Here is an 18,424-nt window from a genome sequence, read left to right as displayed (position 1 = left end):
ATGGTACTGCTCTGTATTATTTCTTATAGCTGCATGTGAACCTATAATGATCTCAAAGTAATGTTTTAATTTAAAAAATGAAAATGAAACTCCAGCTGAGTTTCATACAAAAATGGAGTGACATATTTATAATTTGGTAAAAGATTAACATAACTATTAGTGGATTCTAAATTGCTTGGTGATAGTGACATACCTTTTTCTTCCAGTATTCATTAGAACCCTCAGCTCTAATCATAACCTTGTGCACAAAACACCCATAACTATATTTATGTAGTATTATTAGACTGGAATAGGAGTCGCCTTACCAAGCTTTGTAATCTATGAATGTAAATGGAAGTCACGTAGGCATAAGACATCTAGATGTGATTCTGCAAAATATATTTTGAGGTAAAGATGGTAATTATCCTCAATAATATAGCCAAAGCATAACTGGAGTCCATTTGTGCACTATGGAGCTAAACAGCTGTGTTTCCTCCCACGGAGGTTTGATTCAGCTTGCTTTTGTCCTGGTTTTTTGGACATCCTTCACCTGCATTCAGGGAACAGTAGTGTCACTCCTACTTCTAAGAAAAGGTTCTCAACCTGTGTTTCTAGAGCTTAGGAGATGCCTCAGGAATCGAGAGAGAGAGAGAGAGAGAGAGAGAGAGAGAGAGAGAGAGAGAGGGTTTGTGGTTTTCTGCTTCCAGTAATGCTCATGTTGGGCAGTTTTTCCCTTTTTAGGGGGCTAGGGATTGAATCCAGGCCTTGCACATGAACTCTGCCCTGAGCTTCATCCCCCAGCCCCCGCAGCCCCTTTTCTATTTTGCATATTTGACTCACTTAAGATTTGGTTTAAGGAAAGATTCTGTTGCTGAGTTTACTTTGCACAGCACTGAGGTTGCAACTAGGGCCAGTGTCTCTGTGTCCCTACCTGGGACAATGAGTTGAGATGGGGAGTGGGTGCTGCCAGAGGCACAGCAAAAGGAGTGCCTTCGCCACTGTCTCCTGCTCCAGTCACTGCCAGCAGCGCCACTCATCCATCATTGCCCTTTGCCTTGGTGAAGATAGAGTGCTTCCCACCTACAGAAACTCTGAAGCAAAGCCTTGCTATTCCAGAGCAGAGAAGTCAACCAGTACAGAAGGGAATCTTTGCAGAGAAAATATTTTTCCTTTGATTTTTCTCATTTCAGAGCCCCTATACTGTCCTTTCCTTCATACAGAGCATGAGGGCCCAAGGCAGTGAGGCAATTGATCAGGCGATGTGAAAAGCACCTGTAGAATTCACATTAACACAGGCTTGCTGCATGAGCAAATGTGCAGAGCTGCTTTCTAAAGTGCATATGACAATATTTGGGTGGCTATCTCATGCTGGGCTCAATAAATAGCTGAGCAATGGTGATTATTAATAAAATAAGGAAGGATGAGATCTTAAGGGAGGTGGGAAATACAGAGTAATGGAATGGACAAGTTTAAGAAAGCAGAAGGGGACTAACTGGAGGAAAAAAGGGAACCAGTCCACAGTAGGGAAGGGGTATTAGCGGGACGTCAGTGGAGAGGCAGAGTGCATAAGAACAAAGTCTTAACAGAACATATGTATGAAGACATTATGATGAAACCCATTAATCTGCATATTAACCTAAAATGTTAATAAAATAATTTCTAATAAAATGATATATATATATATTTATTTATAAAACCAGTAAAATCTCACCTCTGTAGTATCACATCTAAAAGGGACCAAGATGTCCAAAAAAGGCAATCAAATGAGGGGCTCTGGAGGCGAGCACAGTGGAAGTAGTGGTTGATCTCTCACCAACCCCAGCAGGGAACTTTGTGATGCTTGGCATTTCTTTCTCTCTTAAGAAGTCTCAGCTACAGGCAAATGCTGTAACACCAGCTGGTATGGTTACTTTTTGACCTATTAGGGACTCCCAAAAACTTTCGCAAGCTCCCTCAGCACTAATGAGGGTCCTCTCCACACAACAGGCCCCACCTTCAGGCCTTGGGTATGGTAAATACCTTCTGGAGAAAGCAGCTAAATGTAGAAGATTGAATATTTGTGGCCATACCTCATAGTAGTCACCAGGAAAGGAGAGGGGTCTTTCAGGGCAAAGGCCTAGAGACTTTGTGATGAATTCTCACCTTAGTCTCCTGGGTGCTTAAGACTTCTTGAACTTGCTGGGCCACAGAAGTATGAGTTGAGGGTCCATAGCTGGTAAAATTCCCAGCCATCGCTTTGGAATTACTTTCTGAGTCTCAGATTTAGAACACTGCTAGGTCTGGCCTGAGCATCTGTCCACAGTGAGTACTCCCTTGGGACTTTTGCCATACCCTAGATGCTGGGCACAGGGGTGGAGTAGGAGGGGGGGAAGGCCGTAGTAGGAAATAAGCTCAAACCCTTAATAACCCCTTCCCTCCTAAACAAGCTACTGTTAAGATTGAATTGACTGTAATTTTCAGAGGATTTTTGGCCATCAGCACTACAATTAAGAACAGAAAACCCAACCAACAAAAACATATTGAAACCACAGGCTAAATCACCACTCTGTTATAATTCATCCAAAAAAGAGCGCTATCTGCCAGATGGATTTTTGTACATGACAGCCCTGGGCAATCTGCATTCTCCAAAGGCCTGGAGAGATCCTACAGGATCAACAGGGAATAGATGGGCACCAGCAGGATTTGCAGGCTGGATTTCACTAAGGACTCTCCTAGGACGGACTGAACACTCTATGGTCATTAGCAGCACCCTCACTCACTTTCAAAAGTGTGCCAGTTTGGACGATATGTTACATGGTTATCCTGAGGAGAGAGGGGGTCTGAAAAAAACCTCCTGACTTCACTCCTCAACAAACTATGGCCACAGGACAAAGTCAGCCTTGTCTTATTTACGCATAGCTCATGAGGAATAGACTTAAAAAAAACATTTAAAAGATTCTTCAAATAAAAATAAAGAATAGGAAGAAACTGTGCATGGCCTGCAATACCTAATAGCTATATACTACCTGTGCTTTGCAGTAAAAGCTTGCCATAGCTTATCTAGCTGCCTGGTCTTATAGCTTTGGGTTTTGGAAGACCAGAATCTGAAATCTTTATTGATATCTTTACCCCAGGGAACAGGTCTGTGTTCCTGCCCTATTTCTGTCAAATCCAAGGTCCACCCTGAGGTAGGAGGCATAGCAATGTTGTGGAATGGCATCAACTCAAGCATGATACTTGCCAGAGGATCCCATAGAAACATCATGAAACACCTATTCAAATTCCCTCACTCTCCCCTTCCAAGGGATGGTAACAGGAGAGAAGAAGAATGAAATTTGGTTGCCACAGGCCCCATTGGTTGTTTCTGACCATCAGTAGCATCCTGATATCCAATGAGCCTGCCTGGGACTCACTCATTTGCTTCCACCTTATATGCTTGTGAATCTGTGGTCCCAGCATGAGCAGAGGAAGTAGAAGGAAATGGTTTTTCCTGCATAAGAATGACCCTGCCTACTCCTGCCCAGGGAACTGCATGGCTCCATCATGAAGGCCTGCTTTCCACATCACCATTTTGGTCTCAGTTCTGTGAAACTGACTCTTGTTCAAGGTATTTCTTGGAAGGAGAGGAAATATTCTTCCTCCTGATGAACCCTGGGACATGAACTCTGTAAGCCTTCATCTCTTTCTCCATGGAGTAAGTTCTCTACTACTCTATTTAAGCCTGAGCAATGAAAATTTAAGAAAGCTCAAGAATAGTCTGAAGGGCTGCTTACTCTGGTGATTCATGGTCCTTCTTATAGGACTTTGTATTCAGAAGTCTTTGAAAAATGAACACATCCACTAATCTCAAAAGTACTCAAGCCACTCTGGTTCCCTCATTCCTGCTCAGCTCCCTCTGGCCTCTTCAGTAGGGCAGTTGACAGAGTACAGGAGGGCTGAGATGTCAGTGGAGCAGGTAAGAACCCAGAGTCTGACTTCCAAGTTCTTTCTGTAGCTCTCAGGTCTACGAGAGGACTCTGAGCACATGTGCAGGTTTCTTACACAGGTTTGGATTGAAAAGCACTGAGCCCCGCCATGGGCATGGCAGCTGAGCAGCAAACTCTCAGTTGAATGGCTCACAGGGGACCCTTGTTAATCTGGGGACATTGCTCTAGAAAAGTAGTTTCCTTTTCATTTTTATTTTTCTTCAGTCATCTCTGAGATTAGATAATGGTTTCACAATTGAGCAACGATTACAAAACCATATTGAATTTCATTCATTAAAAGCAGTGTTACTTTTCTCTCTTCTTATTTCTGTGAAGGCAGTTGTGGGCAGTATTTAAGATTTTTAGGAAAGACGACTAGTTGTTAGTTTTGCACTACCGTGACAAATATCTGAGAGAGAAACTTGAAAGGAGGAAAGGTTTATTTTGGCTCCTGGTTTCAGAATTCTCAGCTCATGGTGGACTTACGCAACTTCTGTGGTCCTGTGGTAAGGCAGAAAACCAAGGGCACAGTGGCCCCAAGTAGCTCACTCAGGGAAGCCAGGAGAGGAGACAGCGATGGAGGAGATAGACATAGAATCAGGTAGGGACAAGGGACAAGAAATAGATCCAAAGACACATTCCCAGTGATTTGCTTCCTCCAACTAGGCCCCACCCCTTAAATTCCCTACCATCTCTCAAAATAGCACGGGGTGCTGGGGACCACACCTGCAACACATGGGTCTGGGCTTCAGGCAGTTTACCCTTGCCTCTCTTCCTCCATCCCTTCTGAGCTTTTTGAAAAACCTTACTTAGGGTTTATGTCTGTTATTCAGCTAAGAGGGGAGTCCCCACCAGGAGCTGGTTTATTTTTCTGGATACAGAATTTGGTCCATCAAACAGTTCAAAGCTGTGACTGCCACAGGTAGTTTTCCTACAGTCTGAATATATACATTAGTCTCAATACATTTGTCTCCTCTACCGTTCTAAAGCTAGTGAGAGGGTAGGAAGAGCTGAGGAGCCCATGTTCCCCCTCCCTGGCACTTGTCTACAGATGGTGAAGGCTGTCACCTCTTCACTGCTAGACAGCCTAGAAGACAAGAGTCCCCTTCCCCTCCTGCAAGCCTTCCAGTTTTTCCATAGTCACTGAATATGACCTGTACCTTTGGAAAACCAATATGTGTATGTTAAAAAACATTGACTTAAAATAATACTCACCCCCTCTGGCATTAATAATAGAACACTTTCAGTTTTGTTTTTTCTATCTTTATTACAGTTTTGCTTTTGAGACAGATACAAGCCAACCATTCTCTTATACCACAAAAAACCAGTCCATCCTGTGACTTTAAAGTGCATTTCCCCTTTACCATTGTGTACAAAAATATTTCTTAAAAACATGCAGAAATTTCTTGAAGGCACTTTCAGGCATAAAATGAACACAAGTCCTCAGTTGGACATTCACATTAAAGCAAAAGTGTAACACCCCACATCTGCATTTTAGAAGTCCTCATGGACCCAGTGGTCTCTCAGAGCCATCAACAGAACTGTGAAAACAGCTGTGCAGGCTGCTCTGGGATCCCTCCCAACTGCCACCAGAAGAAACTGCTAGTCCCTGATGACTGTCCTCCAGTTCAGGACAACACCTTAAGATGCCAAACTGTCTTTGGGTGACTGTGTAAGAGCCCATTCTAGGTAAGATCTTATAATTTGTATAACATCTTAATTCCAATTTCAGTGATCCTGTCAGGACACATGATCATGTTCAGACCCTCCCAGAGTAAAAAGCCACATCCAGTGGAGGATTTTTAAAAACAGAAACAAATGGAAGGTTACCTGGGTTTTCTTCACTGTGCACTGAAAGAGGAGAGTTGACATGGTGTTTCTGAAAGAAAGGAGCATTTAGCCCACAACGTTCAGATGACCACAAATAGAGCTTGTTCTTAAAAAGCAAGCAATATGCAAAGATCAAAAACCACAAAGCAATTCAAATTCTACATCTTTAAAAAATGTGTCATAGTTGAGCCTGGTGACACATGCCTTTAATCCCAGCCTGGTCTACAGAGTGAGTTGCAGGCTAGCTGGGGCTACAGGAGACCCTGTCTCACAAATCAAAGCAAAATGGAAAAAAAAAAAAAAAGAACCCAATACAATCAAACAAAAAACCAGTATTATGTTTTATCACTATTACAATAAATCTCAGGACTAAAATAACTTCCACTGTTGACTCAGATTTTGAGTTTCTGGAGAACTAGGGTTCTATTATATTTTGCCAGCTTTCCTATAAAGAATACTTAAAATAACGTAACAACAAAACATGCTTATTATCCAAGAAACATGGAAAACTTATTATGTATCTTTACATAGTCCAGCTTATTTATTGCACCCATTTTGCAAAAAGCACCCCAGAGAATTTTGGGAAATAAATATGAAACAAAGAATGGAGTTGCCTCTTCCTAGATTATGGCAGGAGATTGGTCTATAGGGAACATGGGAAGGACACTCAGACTGGGGGTCACCCATCACCATAACCAAGAGCTATATGAAGACAGATCCAGAAAGGAACCTGTCACTCGCTGAGGTGTTGTAGGCCTGTCTACGACGGTGAACTGCTAAGAGGAGAGTCCCTCAGTTAGGTTCAGGGAATCACAGCACAAACTGGGTGAAATAGAGAAAGACTGTTGGGGGTGGGGAACAGAACTTTCTGTGAGTGACAGCCTTGATGAAGAAGGTAACTGCACAGGTTCCTTTAAAGGGAGGAAGGGTCTTGGCAAACAGGCAAAGACTTGCCCTCTATGCTGAGTGGTGGGGTGCACACCCCAGGTGTGCTGTCTGGGGACTTTCACCCAGTGCCCCTAGCAAGAAAGCTGGGAGAAAGAAGAGGCGGGCAGAGGGTTTACAGCTTCTTTAGGAGAGATATTCATCACTGAATTATCATATTTCATATTTTGACATGGGAATGTCTGTGGATCATTACTGCACACAACCAAACAGACTTTATTCTGGAGTCACATGGGGTCATTTTCTTCTGAAAATGATCTTTAGTCTGGTACCCTGTAAGTAACAGCACACCTGGCTGCTTTCCTGCATTGAGAGGAGGCACTTCTAACACAAAACAAAATTTATGACCCTCAGGAGATCAGTTTTGCTTCCCTCTGATTTAGATTTATGCTATTAAGAGTTCTGGTCACCAAGTCTGAAATATTTAAAGTACGTCTGTTTATTTGATGTATGTGCAGATAAAATGCAGCCCTGCCTAATTTCAGCTTAAGGTACAAAAGCAATTTTCCCATGAGATATTAACATGTAATCCCAGAGCACTACCACCTGGGAGAGGTACAAGACATGAAGCATAGATTGTAGACCAGTAGCAGTTCATTTTAAGGACAAGAAATTACACAAAATACCACTTAGCATTTAAAAAGTCAGAACATCTTAAAGTGAAAAAGTTAAAATAGAAAAATAACCCCCAACCACACACTCTAGGATCAAAGTACTTGATACCTGCCTGATGCTACTGTACCAGGCCACAGAGAGCAGGACACCTTTCCTATCTAATCTGGAAAAGTCAAGCATAGGACTCTTTCCTGGACATGTCCAGTGGCTATGCCTCTGAATCCATGCAGCTCTGTGCTCACTTCTCTCTTACCTCAGGGAGACCTCCTTTAGTAAGAAAAACAGGCATTTTACAAACTTCAAACACCCTCTCCCCGACTTCTACAAATATGCATGTAAAAATATCTTTCAAACTCCCCTAAATAATAAGTAATCTTATCTTGCTCAGGAAAAAAAAAATCACAGGTTTAGGGGAATCCACCCAACAGTGAATGTTCTAGGAGTCTCTCAATTGCATTTGGTCATGCATTGTAGTCCAATATGGTTCAAAACAACTAATCTCTGACACTCCAGAGTTGGCATTTAAAATAACAGGAAAACTTGGTGAGGTTCTTCTCCTCTATCTCTTTTCAGACACACTGTAAATAACACCCAGTCAATGTCTTTGGGTGCTTATAAAGTGTCCTGAATATTACACATTGCAGACAAATTTGAGCATTTTATGGAAGCTAAGAGGATATGTTGGCTGTGCCATTCAAATGTCCTAAGCACGCTTGGAAGTGGACTCTCCAGGAAAGGAGAGCTATGATTCTTCTCTCATAAGAAAGAAGCTCATATACCAGCCAGGCAAGTGAAAATGATCTTGTCACTGAGCCTTCTGGTAGCTCAGTTGAAAGTGAGTGCTTAGACAGCTCCTCCCCGAAAACCAAGAGGAAAAGCTAAAACTCACAACTGTCCCACTTTGTCACAATGCTGCAATCCATGACCCCGTATGGAGACCAGTGATGTTCCAGTAACTGGTGTATTGCTCTCTGCTGAAATATACAAGTGGGGCCAGGTTGAGGGAGAGGAAATGTCTAACTCAGCCACAAGCTATTTGCTTTATTATCTTTGCTGGAACATTGGATGGACTGTGGAAGAAAATGAAATGCAAAGAATGAACTTCACAGAAAGCACTGCTCCTATCCCTCTTCTGAAGCTGTGTTAGGAACGTGAGGCATCAGGCCAGCACCGACAGAAAGTTGGCTCTGAGTAGACATGGAACCGCAGTAATATGCAGGAGTGGGTCGCTGGGACCAGTCACCCAGAGGTGAATGGTTAAGGGTCTGTCGGAGGAGGCTGGAGGCTGAGTGACTTCTGGGTGACTGCCTTTCCACATGTCCAAGGGTAGGAGAGGCCAGGTTCCTCCATTCTTGCCAGCACTACATGCTTGGCTCCTCTCCAGACCCTTCTTGCACCATCCTAAGCGTTCTCTTGTGGCCACCAGGTACCACAGAGGACCAGCACACCTCCTCACCTCTGAGCAAGAAACCAGCCATAATGGAAACCTGGCTGAGCTTGCTGGTTTAAGAAAAAAGTGAACAGGATCCTTTTCTTTCAGAAACCATGCCTAATGGCAGTTCAACTGTGCTCCTCTCTTGGTTTCTCTCCTCTATCTTGACCAGAGCCTCAACCTGTCATCTGCAGTCACTAATAGTAGGGCCCCAGCTTTTCATACCCCAGGTAACTAGGCCACTCTGGAAACAGACCGTAGGAACACCGAGGGCTTCCAAACTGGTCAAAGGATATTCCAAAATCTGGTCTATTGTGTGGCTCAACCGTTCCCTGAGTGGATCGTAGTTCGGCCCGGGTGATCCTGTAGTTTTTGCCTTTGTTGCTGTCCCAGTATGCCTGGCCATTACACTCATAACACACAGCAAACTCCATTCTTTCATAGGACTGAATCTTCTCGGGTAAGCTGATGTCAAAAGAGAATGTGTCTCTGTCTGAACCAGCATATGTGTCCTTCACATAGTGACAAGGGAAGTCTGTGAAGCTCTTCCAAGTGTCAAATGTCATTCTGATCTTGACAATCTTTTCAAATGCAAGGTTCTGCACCTTCACGGTGCCTGCGATGGCTTTATCCTTCAACACACAGTTTTCCAGGCAAACATGGTTGGTCTGAAGTCGATTTCTAAAGTCTAAGTAATCTGCAGAAGGCTGTGAAAAGTCCAAAACAAAGCTCTCACTCTCTGCTGTCGTCAGACTCACGATGCTGTCTAGGAGTTCAGTGATGTTAAATGGAATATCTAGTGGGTCATCAAATTCTGAGAACACTTTGACCATTGTCAGAGCCAGCCCCTGATTGTCGGCAAAGGACACCCGCTTTTTCACTTTCTTCTCCTGTGCTGTGGGGACCACCACTCCACTGGCTTCATCCTTGCTGCCCAGCTGAATACAAGGCCGCAGCGGCTTGCTCAGCTTGGGGGAGATCTTGAAGGCAAAGCGCTCCGGGCGCAGAGAGGGACCCATGTTGCTGTATCTGTATTCTATGTCCACAGCCATCACGGGGCTAGACGAATAGGCTAGAGCTCTGCAAAAAGGCGAGGAAAGAAAACAGTAAAGAGATCAGATAAATGTTTAAACCCTCATTCAGGCAGAGACTAGCAAACAATGTTGCCTTTCATCTGGGCTCAAGTGGCCACTGTCCAGTGTTCACTCCTGTGTGGGCTGACGGGACAGAGGCTTCAGGGACAATTAAGTGTAAGATTGGTGGGGAGACGGCTGCGATCAAAACCAACCAACAAAAAGCACAGAAGGCAATAGTTTCAAAGTGAATTCATGTTTTTTTTCTGTCAGGATGTCCTGGGCCCCTCAGTATGCTATCAGGGGCATTATGAAAGGGGCATTAAGAATTATGGGTTCCTACTGTTTGCAGAATTCCTTACTTATTTGACTAAAAGAACCCCCTTATTAGTGGCGTATAGCCTACATATAGCTGCCCTGCAGAGCATACTTGATAAGTATCAAGGATCTATTATTAACTGATAAGTAAAAACTGTTCATATTTTGGAGCTGGTGCAATGGCTCATCAGGTGAAGGTGCTTGCTCCAAGCCTCATAACCCAAGTTCAGTCCCTAAGACCTAGTGATGGAAGGGGTCCATCACTGAACCCCACAAATTAGCTCTCACAAATTGTCCTCTAATCTCCACATATGTGCTATGGCACACATCCGTACACATTCATACACACCAAATAAACACATGTAATAAAAATTTTAAAAACTGCATTTATGGAGTAGAGCATGGTATTCTGATATATGTGTCAATTGGGGAATGGCTAAACTACTTAACATGCACTTTTCTTTTTATACTTGTGTGGTGAGAACATTTAAAATCTACTCAGCAATTTTCAGGTATATGCTGTCATTAACTATAGTCACTATGATGTAATGGAGTTTGATTGACAGCTCCCCAGTCTCTCAATGCCCAGCGCATCTGGTAGCCATCATTCTATTTTCTGTTTCAGTGTATTTCTTTCTTTTTTTTCTTTTTAAGCTTCTGCATGACTGGCACATGGCACTTAACATGGTACCCTCCAGGTTCATCTCCATATTTCTACAAATGACAAGATTTCATTCTTGTCTATGGCTGAACAACATTCTACTGTGTGTGTGTGTGTGTGTGTGTGTGTGTGTGTGTGTGTGTATCACATTTTATTTATCCACCAATAGACACTTAGCTTGATTCCATATCTTGGCTATTGGGAATGGTATTACAACGAACATGGGAGTTTGGATATTTCTTCAACATACTGACTTCATATCTTTTAACTATATACCCTGTGAGGTTACTAGGTCACAAAGTCATTTTATTTTTAATTTCTTGAGAAAACTCTATAGTATATCTTCTGCAGTGGCAGCATTAATTTGCATTCCCACTAGCAGTATACAAGGATTTCTTTTCTCCATATCTTCTTCAACACTTGTTAACATTTATCTTTTTGAAAGATAACCACTCTAACAGGTATGAAGTGTGATCTCTTTATGGCTTCAATAATAAATACTGATTTAATTCAATATGAAAGCACACAAATTCATAACATAAACATTGGCTTTGTGTTTACTGTATGCCAGACATTACTCTGTATACCAGAGTCAATGGTGAAAATGGACACAAACTTGTTTTCACTAAACTTCTGGGAGATTTTTATGTTCTAGACTAGCTTTCTTTTAAAAAAAAACTATGAGTAGTTTAGTTTTCTAAACTTTGTCAAACACACATTTGCCTTATCCATAGATGAAAACAGTTGTTATAAGAATAAAAAGCAGGCTGGGCATGGTGGCACATACCTTTAATCCCAGAATTTGGGATTTTTTCTGTCAGGATGTCCTGGGCCCCTCAGTATGCTATCAGGGGCATTATGAAAGGGGCATTAAGAATTATGGGTTCCTACTGTTTGCAGAATTGGGAGGCAGAGGCAGGCTGCTCTCTGTATGACGCCACTCTGGTCTATGAGTCTAGCCTGGTCTACATAGCAAGTTCCAAGCCAGCTGGGGCTACAGGGAGACCCTGTCTCAAAAAGACCAAAATAAATAATAAGTAAATAAATAGAAAATAAAATCATTCTAAAAGATAGTAAATCTGACTTAATTAAAACTATTTTTAAAGACAAAGTGGGAAAATATTTTACAAGAAGCATGATGATAGAGGTAGCACCTTAAAATACAGAGATCTTACAAAGCAGTAACAAAGTTCAAAAGTACACATAGAAAAATGAGCAAAGAAAAAGAACATTAATAGATAATTCACCAAAGAGATTTAAGAGTGGCCCATGAATACAAAAAATATCCAACCTTAACAGTAATGTAAGAGCTGAATGTGGTGGCACTTGTCTTTAATTCCAGCATTCAGGAGGCAGAGGCAGGTGTATCTCTGTTAGATGGAGGCCAACCCGGTCTACGTATTGAGTGAGTTCCAAGCCAGCTGAGATTACAAGGAGACCCTGTCTCAAAAAAGTAATTTAAGAGACTGAGAAGTTGAGCACGATGGTGCATGCCTGTAACCCACCTATTCAGACATCAAGGCAGGAAGACTGCAAGCTCAAGGCCTACCTGGGTGCACAGTGAGATTCTGACTAAAATTAATTAATTAAGCTTAAAAATAAAAAAAGGTAAAGAAATTTACATTTTTAACATATTGGATTTTTGTTTTTACCTATTGGGTTAGGAAAGAATTATAAAAAACAAAATATTTTATAATCAAAATTGCTATAATGTAAATGTTATCATTTTATATGTAATAAATATCATTTAATCATATATGAAATCATTACCTAGGTAAATAAAATACACAGAAACTAATGTAATAAAATGTTTTGTACATCACTACAGGAAAAGAAATAATGAGAAAAAGAATACCCACTAAGAGATACCTGGTAAAATCTATCATACCACATAAATCTGCTGTACTAAATCCATATCGCTTAATTTTATATCACTAACTTCATTATTTGAAAAAGTTTAAATGGCATGGAAATTTTTTATTTGGTTTTAACTTTTTTGTATTATTTTTTAAAAAATTCTTAAAATTTTTTTTTATTATTCTTATGTGTATGTGTGTATTGCCTGCATGTAGGTAAGTACACCATGTTGTGCAATGCCCTTGGAAGAAAGAAGAGGCTTTCGGATCCCCTGGAACTGAAGTTACAGACAGTTGTTAGCTGCCATGTGGGGGCTGGGATTCAAACCCGGGTCTTCTGCAAGAACAGCCAGTGTTCTTAACCCCTCAGTCATCTCTCCAGCCCCTGTATTATTGGTTTTTGAGGTAGTGTTTCACTATGTAACCCTGCCTATCCTGGAACTCAAAGAGATCAATCAGCCTGCCTCTGTCTCCCAAGTGCTGGGATTAAAGGTGTGCACTGCTACTACTCAGTTAAAATTTTATAATATAATATTAATGTGAAAAATAGAGGAGATAAAATTGTATATAAATTCCAAATATGAGAGAAATTATAGAATGTGTATGTATTTAAAAAATAAGTAGAGATACAGTGTACCCTGCCTGTTTTGTTTCCCATGGTGTCACTTCTTTGTAGTCAACCATGGTCCAAAAATATTAAATGGAAAATTCCTAAAGTAAGCAACTGGTAAGTGTAAATTGTGCACCATTCCAAGTTGTATGAGGCCACCCCACCTGGTTGGGTCCCACTGCCTCCTGGGAAGTCAATCATTGCCTTAGCCAACATATCCATAATGTATACACTACCTGTTCATCAGTGACTTAGTAGCCACTTCAGGTATCAGACAATTGAAGCATCACAGTGCTGGTGATCAAGGAACTTTTATTTTGACCCCAAAGCTTAGGAGTAGTGATGCAAGGGAGGCAACTTGAACATGCAACATGAAAAGACAGATGAATTCTGGAACTGTAGGCAATGTTGCAGGACATCTAGGGAAGAGTGTAGTACACACAAGATTTGCTACTGCCACTGACTTTCAGGCTCATAATGTGTCTCCTGCAGACAACAGGGGACTATTCTATGGTTTAAAATGTCAGAATATCCAGGTGACAGAATTTCATTAAAGTTGTTTCCTGTTTTGTGTATTCTTTTATCTTCTAAAATGATACTGCTTTTATAATCAGAAAAAAAACAAACTTTAAAAAAGCACTCAAAGACTTTAAGGTTTGCTAAAAGTACCCTGATACTATTACATCATTAGAGCTGAGCACTTTTTAATCGTTCTTACGACTATGGCAGATTTATATGACAGTTACAATGGTCTAAATTGAAGAAGCTAGTCACAAAACCTAGATAAAAATCTTAAATCTAAGAATATAGCTCCCAGCCAGGTGTGGTGGTGCACGCCTTTAATCCCAGCACTTGGGAGGCAGAGGCAGGTGGATCTCTGTGAGTTCAAGGCCTCCTGGTCTACTCGGTGAGTTCCAGGACAGCTGGGGCTACAGGGAGACCCTGTCTCAAAAAGACAAAAAACAAAAACAAAACAAAACAAAACAAAACAGACTATAGCTCCCAAACACTCTGCCTTCTTCTAGCCAGGGTGTAGGTATGTGGGAGTAGGTGCATTGGGGCATGCTGGGGCTCTGCTCTCAGGCCACCATGGCTGCCTGAGCAGTAACAGGTAGACTATTGTCATCTTTTGACAAGTGCTAGGGAACCATGCAGTTGACCCAGTATGTAGTTTCACTTTCGACTTTTGATTTTGATTAACAAATTATAATGAAAAAAACTGAGAACAAACAAAGATGCCCCATTCTTTCTAAAGGTGTAGTGCTTCGAGGGTACAAGAAGCACTTAGCTAGGACCACTTGGGAAAGCACACAAATTCAGTGGCAAATCAGAAAAATCTGCAGCTGTAATATAGTTACTTGAATATTCATTTTATGGGATATTTGTCTTACTACTTCACTTCTAGCGAGGTCAATCCACTGAAAAGTTTCAGGGCAAATTTTCTTGTCCTGGTCTTCTGCCCATGCACAAGATTGTTACAGAAAGGGAAATTCTGACTGAACTGGGCAAGATGGATTTATAAAGGATCAATGGGCTGGCTAACTCACTTTTTTTAAAAGGATTCATTACTTACCAAATTACTTGAATTTTAATTCTTTCTACCTATTGCAAAATTTTGTTAGAATGTACTGGAATTATACCTTCTGTTTCCAATCTTAACATAGGTATTTTTTTGCTCTGTGTTTAAACGTGTATTAAAACCAAACAATCACACAACATATGCTCTGCATCCCAGGGCTTCTCCCTCCATCTACCCTTAAAAAGCTAGGTATAGGGTAAGCCCCCTACCCCCAAGCTTCCTGCTGGCCTGAGTCAGCACTAGGTCAACTGTCCCTTGGCACTCTGCGAAGCTCTAGGACCAGTTTCAGCCACACTTTCTTCTAAATCTTTGAACCAGATAGTTAGAAGGTGGTACAAAATTCAGATACTGGGAACAGCAAAGCACAAGGATCAGTGAAAGACCTGGCTCTCTTGCAGGCCATGAAAGTGCTCTCTCCAGTTCTAGCCCTCCAGATCTACTCTGAAGACACTGGTGAAGTGGTTCTGTTGGGCCCCAGGGTATAAATTTGCCTGGGAACTCCCTTTATTGCCAAGTTGTAGGAACAAGCAGAATGGAGGTTGGAGAGGCAAGTTTCTAGTCAGAGCCAGAGCTGAGGAAACAATCCCAACATTTTTGAGTCTTCCCTGAAAAAGGCAAAAGTAACATTATGATGGCCCAGGATTTACTGCTAGGACCCCTGCTCAGGGAATTGCACAAGCCCTGGCCCAGAAACCCCTCATTCTTTCTGTGTGTCACTGTCACTATAGGTGAGGACATTTACCCTTGTGGCCTCATTCAAAGGTTTGACGTGACTGACAGCTGCCCAGCTGTCCTCACAGAACATTCCAGCTTTTAGTAATTTGATCACCCTCCAAAAATCAGTTTACCTAAGTGCTGGTTGGAGTTTGCTCTCCTGACTTTCTGCTCAGGATGTCCCAATACTTATTACAGGGATGATAGCCACTCAGCTCTCCTAGCACTGGAGAAAGTCCAGCAGATACTATAAGTCCCTGAAAATGTACCTGGGCAGGTACTTTGTGACCAGTCCCACCCACCCCTATGTGCTTGGCTGTGCCTTAGGCCTCTTCTTGACCCCAGACCCTGGCTGCTCTAGCCTTTCCCTCAGAAACCCAAACCAAAGCACACAGATGCACATTTGAATCAGCAGAATATGACATAAGATCTGCACACCAGTTTCAAGACAGGATCATGGGAGCTATTCCCCCAGGACAGTGAGGACCTCACATACTTTGCTTTCACGTGGATGCCTCAGAGGTCAGCTATGCCTAATGAGATACTGAGCCATGTCCGGGATCTCAGTGTTGCTTGCCCACATGCACAAGCTCCAGCACTCTTGAAAATTACAGAACACATAGTTTTGCAGAAATGCCTTTCCTGTTCCACTAGTGGCAAATAATATGCTCTCTCAGAATACTGGCCAGTGTTAGAAGTTGTAGTGATTTTTCTTATAAGAATGATAGATCTGCACAGAAAATAACCCTATAACCTTCCTAATTTCAGGCAGCTGAGCTACTGACTTTCTGGTTGTCTTTTATAGGAAACAACTCCTATTTATTTTTGTATTGTCGCTTTCCATTCATTCATCTATCTCTCCTCTCTCTCTCTCTCTCTCTCTCTCTCTCTCTCTCTCTCTCTCTCTCTCTCTCCCTGAAAAACCAGATGCACAAGTACCCACTAGCAATACCACATTAGGTAAGCATTCATAACCAGGTTATAAGACACGGCTATCCACTCCTCCCTTTAGCAATTCTTTATTCTCTCCCCAAATGTTTAGCAGATACAGTACAAAGTTGACATCTTTTCCCTTTTGTACACAGACCCTGGGGATCCTATTCTAGACTTAAAAGTTATTTGTAGACTTCAAACCTTTTGCCATCATCCCAAGTATCTTGGAGATAAATATTTGTGCTGAGGAAAGAGGTAAGTTGGTATAGTTCCCACCATTTACTAACTCCAAAGGTCCTGGCCTGAGATGATCAGGTTACTAAAAGCTGTATCTCTTGAGAAATTAATTCTCTGGACTTGAGGATTCTTCTCAGAGTTCTCTTCTAGCTCTGGTCTGTGTTGCTAACAGTGCCTGATGGTTGGTTCACTTTCCACTAACTTTCTTCTAAACAGTGAGTCTTCTTTGTGGTAACCCCTCCAGCTGTCTTCACTTTTGCCTTGGCTCCTGGACAACTCACCTGAATGAACCATTTCCTTTCCTGCCTAGGCTGAAGCTCCTGTCCTTTTCCTGGATCCTGGGTCTCCCAGTGAACCTGACCAGCTGACCACAGGCAACTCTACAAGTTCCCAGGACAAGTCTATTTTAGCTTGCTCTTCTCCATTTCCCGCTGGACCTGAATACACTGTTTGAAGCTACTGTCTCTTTCACAGCCTGTTCTCTAGGTTCAAAAGGGTGGCGTGAACAAGTCCCTGGGGGCAGGAGGATCCCACCGGTCACTATCCCCCACTCCCCAGCCTGCATCCTGTCCCCAAACCCGCGAGCCTCCAGCGCTTGGCCCTGCACCTACCTCTCCTGCGGCGCCGAAGGCCGGGCCCTGGCTCGCAGGTCTCATGGGAGAGCCTGGAGAGAGGTGGCAGGGGTGACTGCTGCCACCGAACTACGTGAGCGTCGGTGTGTCAAGGAGGCAGGGCCTGGGCTGAGTTCCCGGAGACTACAAGGGAGGAGGAGCCCAAGTTATCGCCCTGGGGCGGGACCTGGCGGCCAGACAGCCCCTGCTGGAGCAGCGCCGCACTAGCACCCCCGCGCGGGCCACCCTGCTCGCGGCACCCGCGCATCCCAGTCCCATCATCCGAACCCCAGTCCCAGTCTTGGAGACCCGAGAGACTAGTGTATGCCCTTCCCAAGTGCATTCCCTTCCCAGCGTGCAGCGAAGGGTGAATCTGAACCAAAGTGGAAGGCGTTTGGACAACTTGATGGCCATAGGATTTGGACGCAGTTTTCTTACAATTCTAGTAATGGGAAACTGAGGCCCAGAGAGATAGGCGACTTGAGTTGGGGCTCCAGATTCCGCCACGGAAAATTCTGGAGATAGTCTCCAGAAGGGGCGAATCTCAGGTTGAGAAAGTGCCACGCCTGAACTTGGGACATGTGCTATCCAGGGCAACCCCTTGGGCCACCGAACTCAAGGAACTCGGGGTCCCGCCAGACTACATCCCAGCTCCGGCCTCTGCGGTAGTTCACGTGGAAACAAGAGCCGAGGGAGCCCATCACTCGTGTGCCACTGCAAGAGGGATGGCACAAGGTAGGTGGCAGGCAACAGAGGGGCCCTGCCCGCGCGCCGCTCACCACGGATTTCGCAGCCCTGCACCTTGAACTAGGGGCTGGGGGAGACCTACCCGCTGCAGCTCCTGAGTCCGGAGGGCAGACTCGCCCGCCCACCGCACCATCCGCGCGGGGGAGACCGCAGCCACAACGGCTGGGACGGGAGCGATGGGAGCGGGGGCAACTGCATCCGTCCAGGCGACAGCAGCCCTCTCACCTGCTCCCTGTGCACGACACCTTGAACTCAGGCTCCTGCAGACCTTGGCACCCTTTAACTTTCTAGCCACCTCTCCCCTCTCAGAGTCGCTTCCCAGACCTTTTTTCTGCCTGAC

General features: G+C 43.3%; 1 protein-coding gene across 2 annotated transcripts; it reads right to left on the bottom strand.

The window, feature by feature from the left end:
* Window positions 1-5,170: 5,170 nt before the first annotated feature.
* Ppp1r3b (protein phosphatase 1 regulatory subunit 3B) lies at window positions 5,171-18,379 on the bottom strand. 2 transcript variants are annotated; one of them, XM_008839638.3, is made up of 3 exons: window positions 18,167-18,247; window positions 17,338-17,481; window positions 5,171-9,825 (listed from the first exon to the last, which is right to left on the bottom strand). In XM_008839638.3, the coding sequence occupies exon 3, from the start codon at window positions 9,795-9,797 to the stop codon at window positions 8,943-8,945; it is 855 nt and encodes a 284-aa protein (XP_008837860.1). In that variant the 5' UTR covers window positions 9,798-9,825; window positions 17,338-17,481; window positions 18,167-18,247; the 3' UTR covers window positions 5,171-8,942. The 2 variants fall into 2 exon arrangements, with proteins under 2 accessions (XP_008837860.1, XP_029422592.1); XM_029566732.1 differs by lacking the exon at window positions 17,338-17,481 and having other exon boundaries at window positions 18,167-18,379.
* Window positions 18,380-18,424: the final 45 nt, after the last annotated feature.

The sequence above is a fragment of the Nannospalax galili genome, unplaced genomic scaffold (assembly GCF_000622305.1).
Source record: "Nannospalax galili isolate Female #2095 unplaced genomic scaffold, S.galili_v1.0 scaffold319, whole genome shotgun sequence".
NCBI lineage: Eukaryota > Metazoa > Chordata > Mammalia > Rodentia > Spalacidae > Nannospalax > Nannospalax galili.
Note: the sequence above shows the minus strand (reverse complement) of the source record. Positions and strands in the feature narration are given on the sequence as shown.